Below are 12,976 nucleotides of genomic sequence, written 5' to 3' on the forward strand. Positions count from 1 at the left end.
CCAAGCAGGGCAAACTTTAAACTCTGTAGCTCCATGTCTCATGTCAAAGAGCTTGTAGGGTTCCTCAAACCTCCTGTTCCTTCTTTAACGACTGAAATACTCTTTTCTCTTCTGGGCTGGTTCTACTTCCTATATGCAGCTTTCCCTGGCAGATATCCCATGGCTCTGGCATCTTCAACATCTTGGAGTCTTCAACAAAATCTAGGCTTCATCTTCACAGCTTCATGCAGTGCTGTCTCCGGGCTTCCATGCAGGGATACCCCTGACATACGCTAGGGCTCAGCAGATTTCCTTAACCAAGGAAGAGGATTTCACAACTTGACTCTAAAGTTAGAACCACATGGCTGATGCTGCCTGCTAGGGATGGAATATGGCCCCTCCTTGAATTATATTTGCATAGCTTTTCCTTATTGTTGTTCTTTTGGAACAGAAATTCTTTCGGCCTTTCTTTTTGTGGATTGCTGGATAAGCAGGATGAGGTCCTACCTTAAGTGAGCCATTCACTTTATTCCATTTAACATCAGGCCTTTGCTCTAAACTACTTACATCTTTGAGCATGAGACTTGGCTTCAACACTGAGTTCCCAGCTGCTAATATTGTTCCCCTCTGAAAGCTCTTGAACCAGGCCTCTTCCATAGTCCACACTACTGTCAGTACTATTGGTTTCCAAGCTCCTACTAGGACTGCCCGTTAATCCTTGCATACAGTGTTCAACTGATTTTCCAGTCCAAAGATTTAAAGTTTTCCTCTTTCCCTCACAAAGCAGTAAGGATCTGGCCTGTCATGGCAATATGCTACTCTCTGGTCTGTCTTAGTTATTTTATTTTTTTATTGCTGTGATGAGACACCATGACCAGGGCAATGTACGAAAGAAAAGCACTGCATTTAAAACTAGAGGGTGAATCCACAACCAACCTAACAGGAAACATGGCAGGAAGAGGCAGGCCTGCTGCTGGCAGTAGCTGAGAGCTTACAGCTGATCCACAAGCAGGAGGTAGAGATGGGGGAGGGGACAGGAGAGATAGAGATAGACACACAGAAAGAGAGAGAGAGGCAGACAGACAGACAGACAGACAGACACACACACACACACACACACACACACACACACACAGAGAGAGAGAGAGAGAGAGAGAGAGAGAGAGAGAGAGAGAGAGAGACTGAGCCTGGTGTCGATTTAACAGTTCTGCCAGTTTTGGACCAAGTACAAAAATATATGAGCCTATGGGTCCATCCTCATTCAAATCACCCTTTGTAATTCTTAATTAGTTTCTATAGCATAAAATCCATCTCATCACAAGGCATACGTCTCTTTCTCTCTTGTTATTTGTTTGAGGAAAGACTGAGTCACTGGGATGAGCTGAACGGGTTTCTACTTCCGGTGTTGATTATCTTCTGATCCACCTATTTTTCCCCAAATTATTTTTAACTTTGGTCCTTCAGCTTTCAGAGACATGAGCTCTTAGCTATTTCCTGAATTTTACAAATTCTCTGCTTGTCATTAACACATTTTGTATGAAAGGTGATTCTTTTGATTTGGTCTTCAATACCTCTCCCAGAGTGCCTTGGTGAACTCTGTGAGTAGAGAAACCCTTGCTAATGAATGCTCTGGATAGCAGACGAAGTTAAGCCAGATCAGGGAATTAGTGATTGTTTCCACCAGAGGGCGCTCGTCACCGTAGTTTAAGGATTGTTTCAATGTCTGCTTTAGAGACTTGCGTGTCAGTCATGTCTTTAACAGGATGCGTTAGTGAATGTATAAAACTGTACCAGAAAACATTAGAAAATGGAACCTTTGTCTAGTTACACTGAATCAAGCAGAAGCTGCAGGTGAGAGCAAAGATCAGATCTTAGAACACGAGTTTCCGTGATTTCAATTTCTACAAACTGAAAATGTATGTCAGCACGCACATACTGACTGTAGACAGGAGTAGCCTGACTAGAAATTCCCACTGTAGGTCACTTTGACAGCTACGAACAAAGAGATTCTGTGTCTCCTGTGTTGGAAAGAGAGAGAGTGTTCAGTGCTGACTGTACTGAGGGAATGAAGGAAGTGGCAAATGATTTTTTTTTCATTTGTAAATGGATTTATTTCCTCTTACCTTTTACATTTTGTCCAAAGATATCAGAGTTAACTAACTTCCACATACATTTCAAGCAGTCTTTGACTTTTAATGAACCCAAGTAGTCCATTTTAACCAGGCGTTGCCTGTGACTCCATGGTTCAGAAACTAATGAGTTCTGAGCGGAAATCTTGCTCAGTAAAGTTTTTCTGGTTTTTCCTCCACAGCTGCTCCCACCCTGGACGCTGGTCAGAGAGGTTGTGCTTTTAGCAGAAGTGAGATTGGGTAAAGTCTGCAATGTCTTTGGCTTCACTGGGAAAAAAAAAAAAACCCATAAAGATAGCCTACCTAGAAGACGGGCGTGCTCTGCACCCCACTCTTTCCTTTAAGAATGGCTTTAGCTGGAGAGATGGCTCAGAGGTTTAAGAGCATTGCCTGCTCTTCCAAAGGTCCTGAGTTCAATTCCCAACAACCACATGATGGCTCACAACCATCTGTAATGGGGTCTGGTGCCCTCTTCTGGCCTGCAGGCATACACACAGACAGAATATTGAATACATAATAAAAATAAAAAAAACCCCCAAAACAAACAAACAAACAAAAAGAATGGCTTTAGCCTTCGGGTTCCTGAACTTGTTAGCAAGACAGGGATGTTGTCTATGGGGTCCAGGTACTCAGAATACTCGAGCAGGGTCCATGAAGTCACCTTAGGTGCCCAGCTGTTGTTTGAGAGCTTTGAAGAAAGGCCTCGTCTTCATTGTCTTAATATTGGCTGCTTGGAGCTTGTGTGATGGTGGGTAAGAATGGCACCATAGGCTCGTATAATTGAGTGCTTGGTCACTAGAGATTGGCACTATTTGAAAGGCCCAAGGTGTCTTCATAGCAGTAGAACAGTAACTAAGGCAGACGGTATACAGAAGGTGCTGATTAAATGCATAGAGTTACCCGCAGGGACTGGAAATGTTCAGACTCGGTTCCTGCTCCCCCTGGTCAGGCTGCCCATCGGCCTCTTGAGAACCAGGTGGAGGAAAGGCAGAACCTCTCTTGAGACCTTTGTCTCATGATGCTCACAGGCACTGGCTGGGCCCACACAGTCCTCAGCGTTGGATAACGCCTGAATGTTCAGGCCAGGCCTCTCCCTTCCTCTCTGTGAGGCGGCTCAGAATACAGCAGCGGAAGTAGAAACTGTTTATGCTCTTTCCAGGGACGTTAGTTAAGTTGATTTCATGCACTTTTAATTTTCCGGAAGTTAATATTGGTGCTGTAGCCTTAGCTTCATCCTGAAATGGCTCTTTCCTCATTTACTTCAAAAACTGTCCAGAGCCTCACAGCCTTAGGGCCGGATTTTCTACAGAAAGTGCCTTAAGACGCCAAGATCATGCTTCCAACCTTCCGGAAGTAACAGTCCTAAGAGTAAGGTAGCTGAGTGGAAGATTTTCCCCTAGTCACCCCCAACTCTCAAAGTTCAGGTTCATCTCCCTAATTTTGACTTCCCAATTTAGATTTTTAGTTGGCCACTAGGTTGCGCTGTGTGACAAGAAATCTCAGGATCTTGAACCCCCGGGAACCCAGGACTCGGAGGGAGAAGAGGTGGGAGCCCAAGAGAGGGAGAGCCAGGAGAGTGGGTCCCGGTGGTGTCCTCTGAAGAGGAAGACCCACAGGAAGAGGAAGACCCACAGGAAGCAACTAGACTGGACGACTACAACCAGCTGTGCCGCAGTCAGCAAAAACCACCGCTTTCCTGCAAACCTAACGGATTCCAAGCGGAGTTAAGAACTAAATGCGCCATTTGAAAGGCACAGAGTAGAAGAGGGTTCGTCCGCGTTTGCCGGTTTACTGTTCTAAGAGCCAAGAGTACAGGCCCCAGGAGACCAAACAATTCAGACGGGAAGGAGTATTTGAAGTGCCCCATATTCCCTTGGGAATAAGCGCCCTTGTATTAATTTGTAACTGTTCCTATCTCCCCTAGCTCCCCTTTCCTCTTCTAGTACCCTGAAATTTTGCGCAGGGATTGTTCTTCTGAGGGTGAGAAGGCTTTTGTTTTTTGTTTGTTTGTTTTACAGATGTTGTGTTACACACACACACATATGTGTATATATATATATATATATATATATATATATATATACATATATTTGCAGCGATTATTTCCCAGCCTTCCTGTTTAAGAATAACCAGAACAGCCGGGCGGTGGTGGCGCACGCCTTTAATCCCAGCACTCGGGAGGCAGAGGCAGGCGGATCTCTATGAGTTCGAGACCAGCCTGGTCTACAAGAGCTAGTGCCAGGACAGGCTCCAAAGCCACAGAGAAACCCTGTCTCGAAAAACCAAAAAAAAAAAAAAAAAAAAAAAAAAAGAATAACCAGAACAAAAGAAGCCTCCCCACTCCACGCCCTGCACCTCTGCGTTGCTCTAGGCTGGGGAGGATGTATGTGCCCAGAAGCTTCTTCCACTCAGTCTTCAGGCTGCAGACTAAGCAAGAGGAAGCCTGGGGAGACAGACACTCCTCACTCCTGCAGTTTTTCATTTCTAGACAGGGAGTGTCGTTGTGCGTGCCTCTGTCTGTCTGTGTGTCTGTCTTTCTGTCTCTGTATTCCATGACTGGTGTAGGCCTTCACTTCCACTGTGCTGGGACCATGGCCCTGGGAACTTCTCTGTTCTGTCTTGTTGCTGCCTTCCCTCACGTGTCTGGGAACCATGTTGGACTCTGTTTCCTACCCGGGCACTGTGGATCTGAAGAGCAGGCTTGGAAACCGAGGTCCTGCAGGGCTCATTGCTCCATTGGGTGACTCTAAGCACCACAGGGGTGTGAGCCATCAGCTGTGTCGCCCACGTTGGGGTTTGCACCCTCCAGACGCGATCACACGCTAGAGATCTGTCAGACATCAGAACTGTGGAGGGAAAAGCCTGCGCCCTGTGTGGGTGCTTTGTGCAAGTTGCCCAGTGGCTTTTGAGTGGGCCTCGCGTGCTCCAAGAATGTGCAGAGGTGGCCATTCTCATTTTTCTCGTTTCTTTCCATCCAGACTCTTGCTCCGGTTGGCTCTGGCCAGAGATAGTCTGTGCGTGGGGCGAGGGCGCAAGAGGGCTGGGAAGGAACACATAGTGTAGAGAGTTTTTGTCATTCTGAAGACTATGGTGCCTAGAGAACGGAAGAGCAAATCTGCCGAGGTGAGATCAAGCAAGCAAGAAAGGCTTACACCAGGCGTTAGCTAAACTTCTGCTATTAGGGGGGGGGGGATTAAATCCGGGGTCCAGGGCGTACTCCTGTTCCCAGTACCCACTAGTTCAATCCCGCAGAGGCAACTACTTCTCTGGGCTTCAAGAGGCCGAAAGCCACGGGGCGAGCTCCGAGCTCACAAACTTGAGTAAGAAGAAGCCGTCCTCGAGCGCTTTTCGGATAACATCGTGTGACTGCTGGACGCTTCCTCCCATGCGTCTTGTACAATTTGGCATCTTCAAGTGCCAGACTCCCACTGCGGCCAAGGGGTGGAGTGCTGGGGAATCGGGGAGCCGTAGAAAAAGGCTGTGTGCTGGCAGAGTGTCTGGCTCTTATTTGGCCTTTTCGGTAGCATGCGTGCGTCTCTCTCTCTCTCTCTCTCTCTCTCTCTCTCTCTCTCTCTCTCTCTCTCTCTCTCTCTCTCTCTGTGTGTGTGTGCGCGCGCGCCCGTTCACAAGCACCTCTTAATCCTTTTCACCTCTAGGAATTTTTAAGGGCAGAGCTGACAGTCTGAATCTCCAACTCGGGCCAAGCTGTTGCTCCCAACCTGGCAAGAAATTTCTATGGTGAATAAAACTTGTTCTCGAGTGACTTGTTGGGATGACCCTAAGGTACCAGTAGCTTTCCTCTCCCTCCCTCCAGATTGAATCGAAGCTGCCCAGCTCTCTCCTGAAAAACCAGGTTAGGCAGACAGGCCTGGGAAAGTCATCCCATCCATGAGCTGGGAGCAGGAGGCTGTCCGAGTTTTCAGTCGCGGCTTGGAGACTGGGAAAGACAGAGGCCCGCCGCGTGCACAGACAGTTAGTTAATGGAAACCCTGTAAATCGGTTTTAAGTGCACCCAGGACAGAGGGAAAAGAAGGTGGAGACGGTGGTGGCTGCGGATGGCATAGAGTGAGGGACCAGGGGTTATCCATTCCGCCGTTCTGAAACTAACAGCAGCTTCCCACTTCTCCATTGTTCTTAACTTAGGAAAGTAAACGTATTAAAGAAATTCATCAGGATAGGGAAACCCGAGCCCCTTGCCCTCCCCAAGCGGAGGAGTCCGCGGCGGCCTCCCTTGGCAGGGAACCCGTCTGCGGCTGTCCCCCTCTCTCCCTCCCTCCTCCCCGCCCCCGGAGGGGCATTGCTACTACGGCGATCGCCACCTCACGCCGATGGAATGCTCGAAGTATGCACACGTTCCCAAAAGTAGACCTCCTTCACCGCCGAGTAGCATACATCACCCGTGGCAGCCTTCCACCTTCTCAGGCGTTTCGTAACCGAGTAAACTGAGAGCCGGGAACAGCCCTCTATTAAGTAGCCCGCGGCGCGGAGCCTCTTCCCAGTCGGCGAAGGCGGCCGCCGCAGACGCGTCCGCCCTCAGCTGCAGTCAGTCCCCCTGCCTCCGCTCTGCGCTCCAGTCGCCACTCCTGTGTGCTCCCGCTGCCCTTCTCGCGCTGGTGGCCGCCAGGTGTTCCCAGAGCGTAGCGCTCTCACCGGCCCCGGGGGTCCCACACGCTGGCTGCAGGACGTCTGCTCCCTCTGTTACCACCGACTCAGGTCAGTATGGCTTCTGTTCCCCCCTCACCCCAACCTCGAGCGGCCTTCCCCAAAGATAACTGGGAAAAGTCGCTTCATGCTAGTATCTTAACCCGGGCCAGGCAGAACGCCCGGCGGGAGCCCGTTCGCTTTGGAAGTGATTGGTTCGTGTGTCTGAGATAGATCTGCGAAGCAACAAGAAACTTTGCGATTTCTTCGGAGTTTTGAAGAGCGAAGGAAAGATGGCTTATTCGGCTTTATTTTGTCCATCTGCAGGGGATTGTCCCCTATAGATGGTGTCGCCTCCCTTGAAGTGCATGGGCTCCTTAGGTCGCTTTTTATTATCTGGTGATTGCAGCTTTGCCAGGGTTGCCGGTTTGCAACATGGGCACAGGACATTGCACGAACGCGAAGAGGAGTTCTGCACGCGCAGGGCTGAATTACTCGGAGGGCCAATGGCAAGCGCTCCAGCGCGGCGAGGTTAGGCGCGAGTGGCATTTCCAGATGCTCCCGGGAGCGGCCCTGCTCCCTCATCCTCTACTGCTTTCAACGGGTTGGTGGGTTAGGCTGGTTTTTCACAGCTGCTGAAACATCCTTTTGGGCTTCCCCTGAAGGCACTGGGATTAAGTCCTGTTTAGGATCAGTCAGAGGGACCCCTGAGACGGCTTCTTCTTCAATCCCTGGGTGTAGAGACTGAGTATCAGACTGAGGATTTCGCGCATTTACAGAGCTATGCCAAAGGGGACCTGCATCTGGCTTCTTCAGCCACCCTCCCTTGACCAGTTCGGATCTCTGGTATACCTGCCCACCCCCAACTTCAAGGTTGGATGGAGTTTTCTAAGGAACCATGGAGAGGGTTGGGGGATGGGGAGAGGAGAAATGAGACTGAACTCGTCCTTGGCTAACTAAGGTCAAGACTGCATTATAGAAGAGGCATGTGGCGCCTGGAATCTAGGTGGGCCCATGGAACATGTGTATGGCTGTGGGTGCGTTTGAAAAAAAAAATTAACTTAAGAGAGTTAAGGAGTTGGCCGTTTCCAGCAAGGGGTGGGGGAGGGGCGAGTTGTCCAAAAGGGACCAGTTCCCATAGCGCCCCCATTCCTGGCAGCTGATGCATTTTCATTCATGAGGGGGAAGTGAGGGAAATCCTACTGCCACGTAGGGGCGGCCGCTTTCAGCCATCTCTGTCTGAGAATGCTCAATGAAGTGTTGCTAAGCACTCCGATAAATGTTTTGGCTAAGAAGGAGAGAGACGCTTTTCTTTAAAACATATACGGACGGAAATCTTGGCTGGCTAAGACGGTTGAGTTATTCATCGGATACCCCAATGAGAGATGATTCATTCTTGATGCTGAGTCAGGAAGCCGATAGGTGGCGCACTAGACCCAGATAAACGCACTTCCAAGACTCAAGTTTTTGTTCGGCTTATTAACAACTCCCCCAAAAGTGCAAACGGATTTTTGTGAGCATATTGCCACACTTTAAGTCTTCGTGAACCCAACTGCCAACTTCATTCCAAATTATTATATGAACATTATGGTCAGGTGACGGCAACAATGGGCCAGTCATGCTTTTTTATTTAATTTTTATTTTTTTCTAACTAATGTAGGAAAGGGTTAGAATATCAGAGTTGTTAATTAGGAAAAAGACATTACTAAAATCCCCTAGATCTCCTCGCCGCGCCAAAATTTTAATCTTGGCTTCATAAAAAGGAGCTCTGGGCAATTTGGCTTGCCTGCTCATCAGACATGTAAAATGCAATTTACACTCAGATGAAGAAAGCTTCCCTAACCTGCCTGCCAAAGACTTGGAAAGGCATGGTTGGAGACTGTCAGCTGCTTTTCTCAAGGAGAACCCAACCTTTGACTTATTTTTGGATTCCCAAGCACCAGTTCCTCTCCCCCTTTCATTTGTCTCGAGGCCTAGGGTGCTGCCTTACAGTAATGTGTGTACCTTTGAACGCACCCCCCATCCTGTGTGTATGTGTGTGTGTGTGTTTGGCCACAGGCACCTTCTCAGTCCAGCTCACTGATGGTAACTTTTGTTTCTGGATTGGGCCTTAGACTATTAGGACAGCCCATTAAACAGCCACTGTGTGTTCGGGAAACTACAAAAGAAGAGTAGGCCTCTTGACCATTAAAGAATTAACAGAGTTGCAAAGTCAGGGAAAAGTCAGAATAGAACCTTCTTGCTCTGGAGCTTATATCAGTTGTAATCTTTCAGCATTAAAAACTAGTTAAAAACAAAGATGAGTTATTGAGGATTTTAAAACTCTAAGAACGCTTAGAAAACAGACGAAGGTATTTTGCTTCTTTATATTGTTTTGACTCTCTTTATGATGCATTTTAGAGTTGGTTCCCCCTCTTATTTGGTAAAGGGTTTATCAGATATAAAAACAGCATAGTTATCAGAAGAATTGGGTTTCAGTTGGGCCTTGCATATCCCTGTATAATCTATTCCAGACCTTAAAGACTCGCATAGCTTTAGTCAGGATAAACTGAAGAAAACAGAATAAAAGAGGTTTATTATTCTTTCCAAATTATCTTGGGACCACTAAAGCACAGTTACCTAAAGAGTTCAGCAGTTAGGAAAAAATGGTCAAATGAAATCCCCAGCTGGAAGAGACATTTGGTTGAGTCAGGGATAAAAATCGCCTCTAAATGATCCATCATCCTGGCAGGATGAAGCCATGTGCGGTCTGGTCAGGCGTTCACAGAGCATAGTACCTCGGAGAAGAGTACCTTCCTTAAGCCAAAATTTCCTACTAGGTCCCCGATTAAACCTATCAGCTCCACAATAGGTCCATTATGTGCTGGGCTAGCCGCCGTTTTTTATGATGGCAAATTTGACTGGGTTCTGGACCATGTTTAGGCTCCTGTTTGACCTGTCCCTGGCCTGCTCAGGATGGGTGCTGATGGATCACTGCTTCCTCCTGCAGATCCCTTCATGAGGCTGTGAGCCTGAGGCCAGAGCATGCAGACCAGGCTTCCCCGAGCGCTGGCCGCCCTGGGCGTGGCCCTACTCCTGTCTTCCATTGAGGCAGAAGGTAAAATGCTTTTACTTTCTCTATGGCAAGTGATACTGAAGAATTCAAGAAAGGAAAAGGCTCTCCTCTCTTCTGCTTCTGTGGCTTGCTCTGTTTCTTCTGCACTTCTCCTGTGCTTTCTCTTCTCCAGAGAAACCGCCTCCTTCTGAGGTGTGTCCGTTTCCAGACTTTCAGGTCCAGCTCTGCTATTCCGCTTCCCCTACTCTGTACACTGCTGTCTGGTCTCTCTGTACTTGTCTGCAGTGTGCTGTCCACACTGCCACCGACGCTGCTGCCTTCCCCGAGGACCAGTCCCCTGCACAGGGCAACAGCTGCATCCAGCTCTACCAAGAGGATCCCTGGAGGGCTGGGTACCAGGAATCTCAGAATATGGACATCCTCACAGGATCACCTGGGTCAGGACTGTGACCTTGGTGACAACGTGAAATAAAAGACTCCAACATCGCCAGCCCTGCGCGTCTGGTTTTCTTTTCTTTTCTTCTTGAGCAGATTAGGGGACTCCAATTGGCTCGGCAGACTTTTAGGCAAAGGATTCAACTGTCAAACTGACTGTCACTTGATTTGGTGGGTAGGGGAATGAGTGACAAGCAGAAATTCCTAGGGAGTACCCACTCAATCGAGGGACTCTGTTGTTGGTGTTTGGTTCCAAAGTCTCTAAAGCATGTGTCCCAGAACAACCCAGCTCAGGAGGATTGGCTCTGGGCCAGGGTTTCCAGCCTGGAGGCGGCTGCGAGCCGGGCACCCCCTTGGCGTGCTCACCCTTGCTTGGCTCAGGAAGACCTGGCCGCGTCTGACCTCAACGCCTTGGCACTAGGTGACCAGGGACACCACAATGCAGCTCCGAATTGGCTCCTTGTGACCCTGCCCTCTAGAAGACTTCTGTTAAACTTTTAACCTAATTTTATTTTGTTTGGTGCGCTTGATGCTTTAATATCTTAGTATTTATTGACAAAGCCACTTCTAAGTTATGACCTCACCGGCTCTTTGAAACTATCATTTGAGATTTGGCAAATTTATCATATTCTGCAATATTAATGGGTTAATCTTAATTTTTTACCCTCTCCAATGAAATAAACACCTTTAATGAAGTTAGGGAGGAGACATCTGTAGCCTCTGGAAATTCCAGGGTGGAATGCCCTGCTTGTAGAAGGGTAGGCAGGTAGGGATGTTTCTTGGCAACCCAGATTTGTTTTTTTTTTTTTAAATGTTCTACTTCAAAACTGTGGGTACAGAGAACTAATGTTAGGAAAAGAAAGAGTCCCCAAATGTGTAGCTGGTTCTAAGATTCAGAGATGCTTGCTGGTTCGGCCCACCTGATGAGGAAATACAGAGGCTACCCTGGCTTCCTGAAGGATTTTTCGGATGAGGTGGCCTTGCAGTGTCGTCAGTTAGGAAGGAATTTTATTTGAGAGGCTTCTGGAAGCACTACTAAAGATATTTTTAGATAAGTCACTGAAGTGGCCCGTTTCTTGCTCATTAAGAAAATGGTTCTTTGGAAATAAAAGTTTTGAGAATTCTCCAGTATAGGGTTAGGCTGGAGATACCGGTAAGTGGAAAACGTGGGTTCTGAACTGGCAATGACCAGTCAGCAAAAGACTGTTAAAAACGACATTATACTATGTGCCTTCCTGATTATTACCATTGTTTCTCATATTTTATCTTATGACCTTGTATTAATTTTCACATGGTGTAGTTCTTTCTTTCTTAAACTCTTGTCTTTTGCTCTCTTAGGTCAGTATCTTTTAATAAGATTCATTTTTGGATTGTTTTCTGGTTTGGCAGCGACAAACAGAAATATGATTCACATTTAAAAGTCATATATCTAACTTAAACATTTTTTATAGTCATATAAAGAAAATAAAGGGACCAGGAAAATTGATTTTTATGAAAGGTTTTTAACATAATGCTATTGTTTCAACACGTAATGGGTAGAAAACCACAGGCCAGCTCCTCTGCACTTCTGGGCTAAGTTTTGGGAGTTGGGCATGCGCTTCCCACTTGCAGCCTTTTTCATTTCGGACTGGCCACACTTCAAGGGCTCAACGGCCACCGGAGACTCTTTGCTCCTTGTTGGGCAGCTCAGCTCTGGTGTTAACTACCAACTAAGTGGCCCCAGGAGCCTGTGAAGAGCTAACAAAATCTGTGGCCAAAGTCTTACTGAAGACGTTGGGCTAGAAAATAGATTCCCCCCCCCCCTGAAATCTCTCTGTTGGGGCGTTTCAAAATTTCAGCTTGCCCCTCTGTTTGCAACTTTCTGCTAAGGTAGCCAAGGCTACTTTGCTTTCTTTTGTTGGCTCATATGTTCTTGTAGTCCTATGGTTCCTGGCTCTTTTTAATATACTTTTTTATATGCTAGAAACACAGTTTTTTAATGTTAATCTAAATTATTTTGAAATTTGCATTTGGAAACCATGATAATAATTTTCCACATTGCCTCTATTTGCATGATGAATTATATTTCCATGCTAATTTACTGTGTCCAATAGATATAAAGGCAAAGACTACTTTCTTTTTTGGCCTTAAGTAATTATTAAATAGACTAGCAAACTTTAATCTTTCCAAGTGCTCTGTATGACCTAGAGTGAATGCATTAGGCTGGGATCATGTATATTAATAGGTTTTTAGATAAGTTAACTTTGCATTAAACAGTCAAAGGTCAGTGTTTCTCTTTCCTTTATCTAGAGTTTGAGATGGACACATATTTTGTGAAATACAGAGTTTTAATTTTTGTAAGTTTTATTTATAGTTTATAACATAATAAATTATTGTTATCAGTTCATTAATGATTTAAAGTCATGCTTTAACTATTTCTGTGTCTAGATTAAGGGACTAATTTAATATATATTTCTATAATTCTGTAATCTGACATGCAGCAAAACATTCATACCAGAGAACATAGATGTCATGTATTCTGACTGTTTTATTTTCTAAATGAGGAAGTGAGAATTCCTTAAGTTGACATATTTTTTTAAAAATATATTTATTTTTATTTTTGTGAATTGGTGTGAGGCTATGAAATTCACTGGAACTGTAGTTACAGACCGTTGTGAGTTGCCCCAAGTGTGCTGGGGATTGAACCCTGGTCCTCTGTAAGAGTAATCAGTGCTCTTAACTACTGAGCCATCTCTCC

At 46.4% G+C, this 12,976-nt stretch overlaps 1 protein-coding gene across 1 annotated transcript in view; it reads left to right on the forward strand.

The window, feature by feature from the left end:
* The first annotated feature begins 6,700 nt into the window (after positions 1 to 6,700).
* Col12a1 (collagen type XII alpha 1 chain) overlaps positions 6,701 to 12,976 on the forward strand; it is a 108,023-nt gene continuing 101,747 nt past the window's right edge. The window contains exons 1-2 of the mRNA XM_041679795.1: positions 6,701 to 6,821; positions 9,739 to 9,846. Of these exons, the coding sequence (XP_041535729.1) occupies positions 9,774 to 9,846 (73 nt within the window). The 5' untranslated portion in view covers positions 6,701 to 6,821; positions 9,739 to 9,773. The remainder of the gene's footprint in view (positions 6,822 to 9,738; positions 9,847 to 12,976) is intronic.

The sequence above is a fragment of the Microtus oregoni genome, unplaced genomic scaffold (assembly GCF_018167655.1).
Source record: "Microtus oregoni isolate MIOR12 unplaced genomic scaffold, Mior012 000032F_ref0000030, whole genome shotgun sequence".
In the NCBI taxonomy this organism is placed as follows: Eukaryota; Metazoa; Chordata; class Mammalia; order Rodentia; family Cricetidae; genus Microtus; species Microtus oregoni.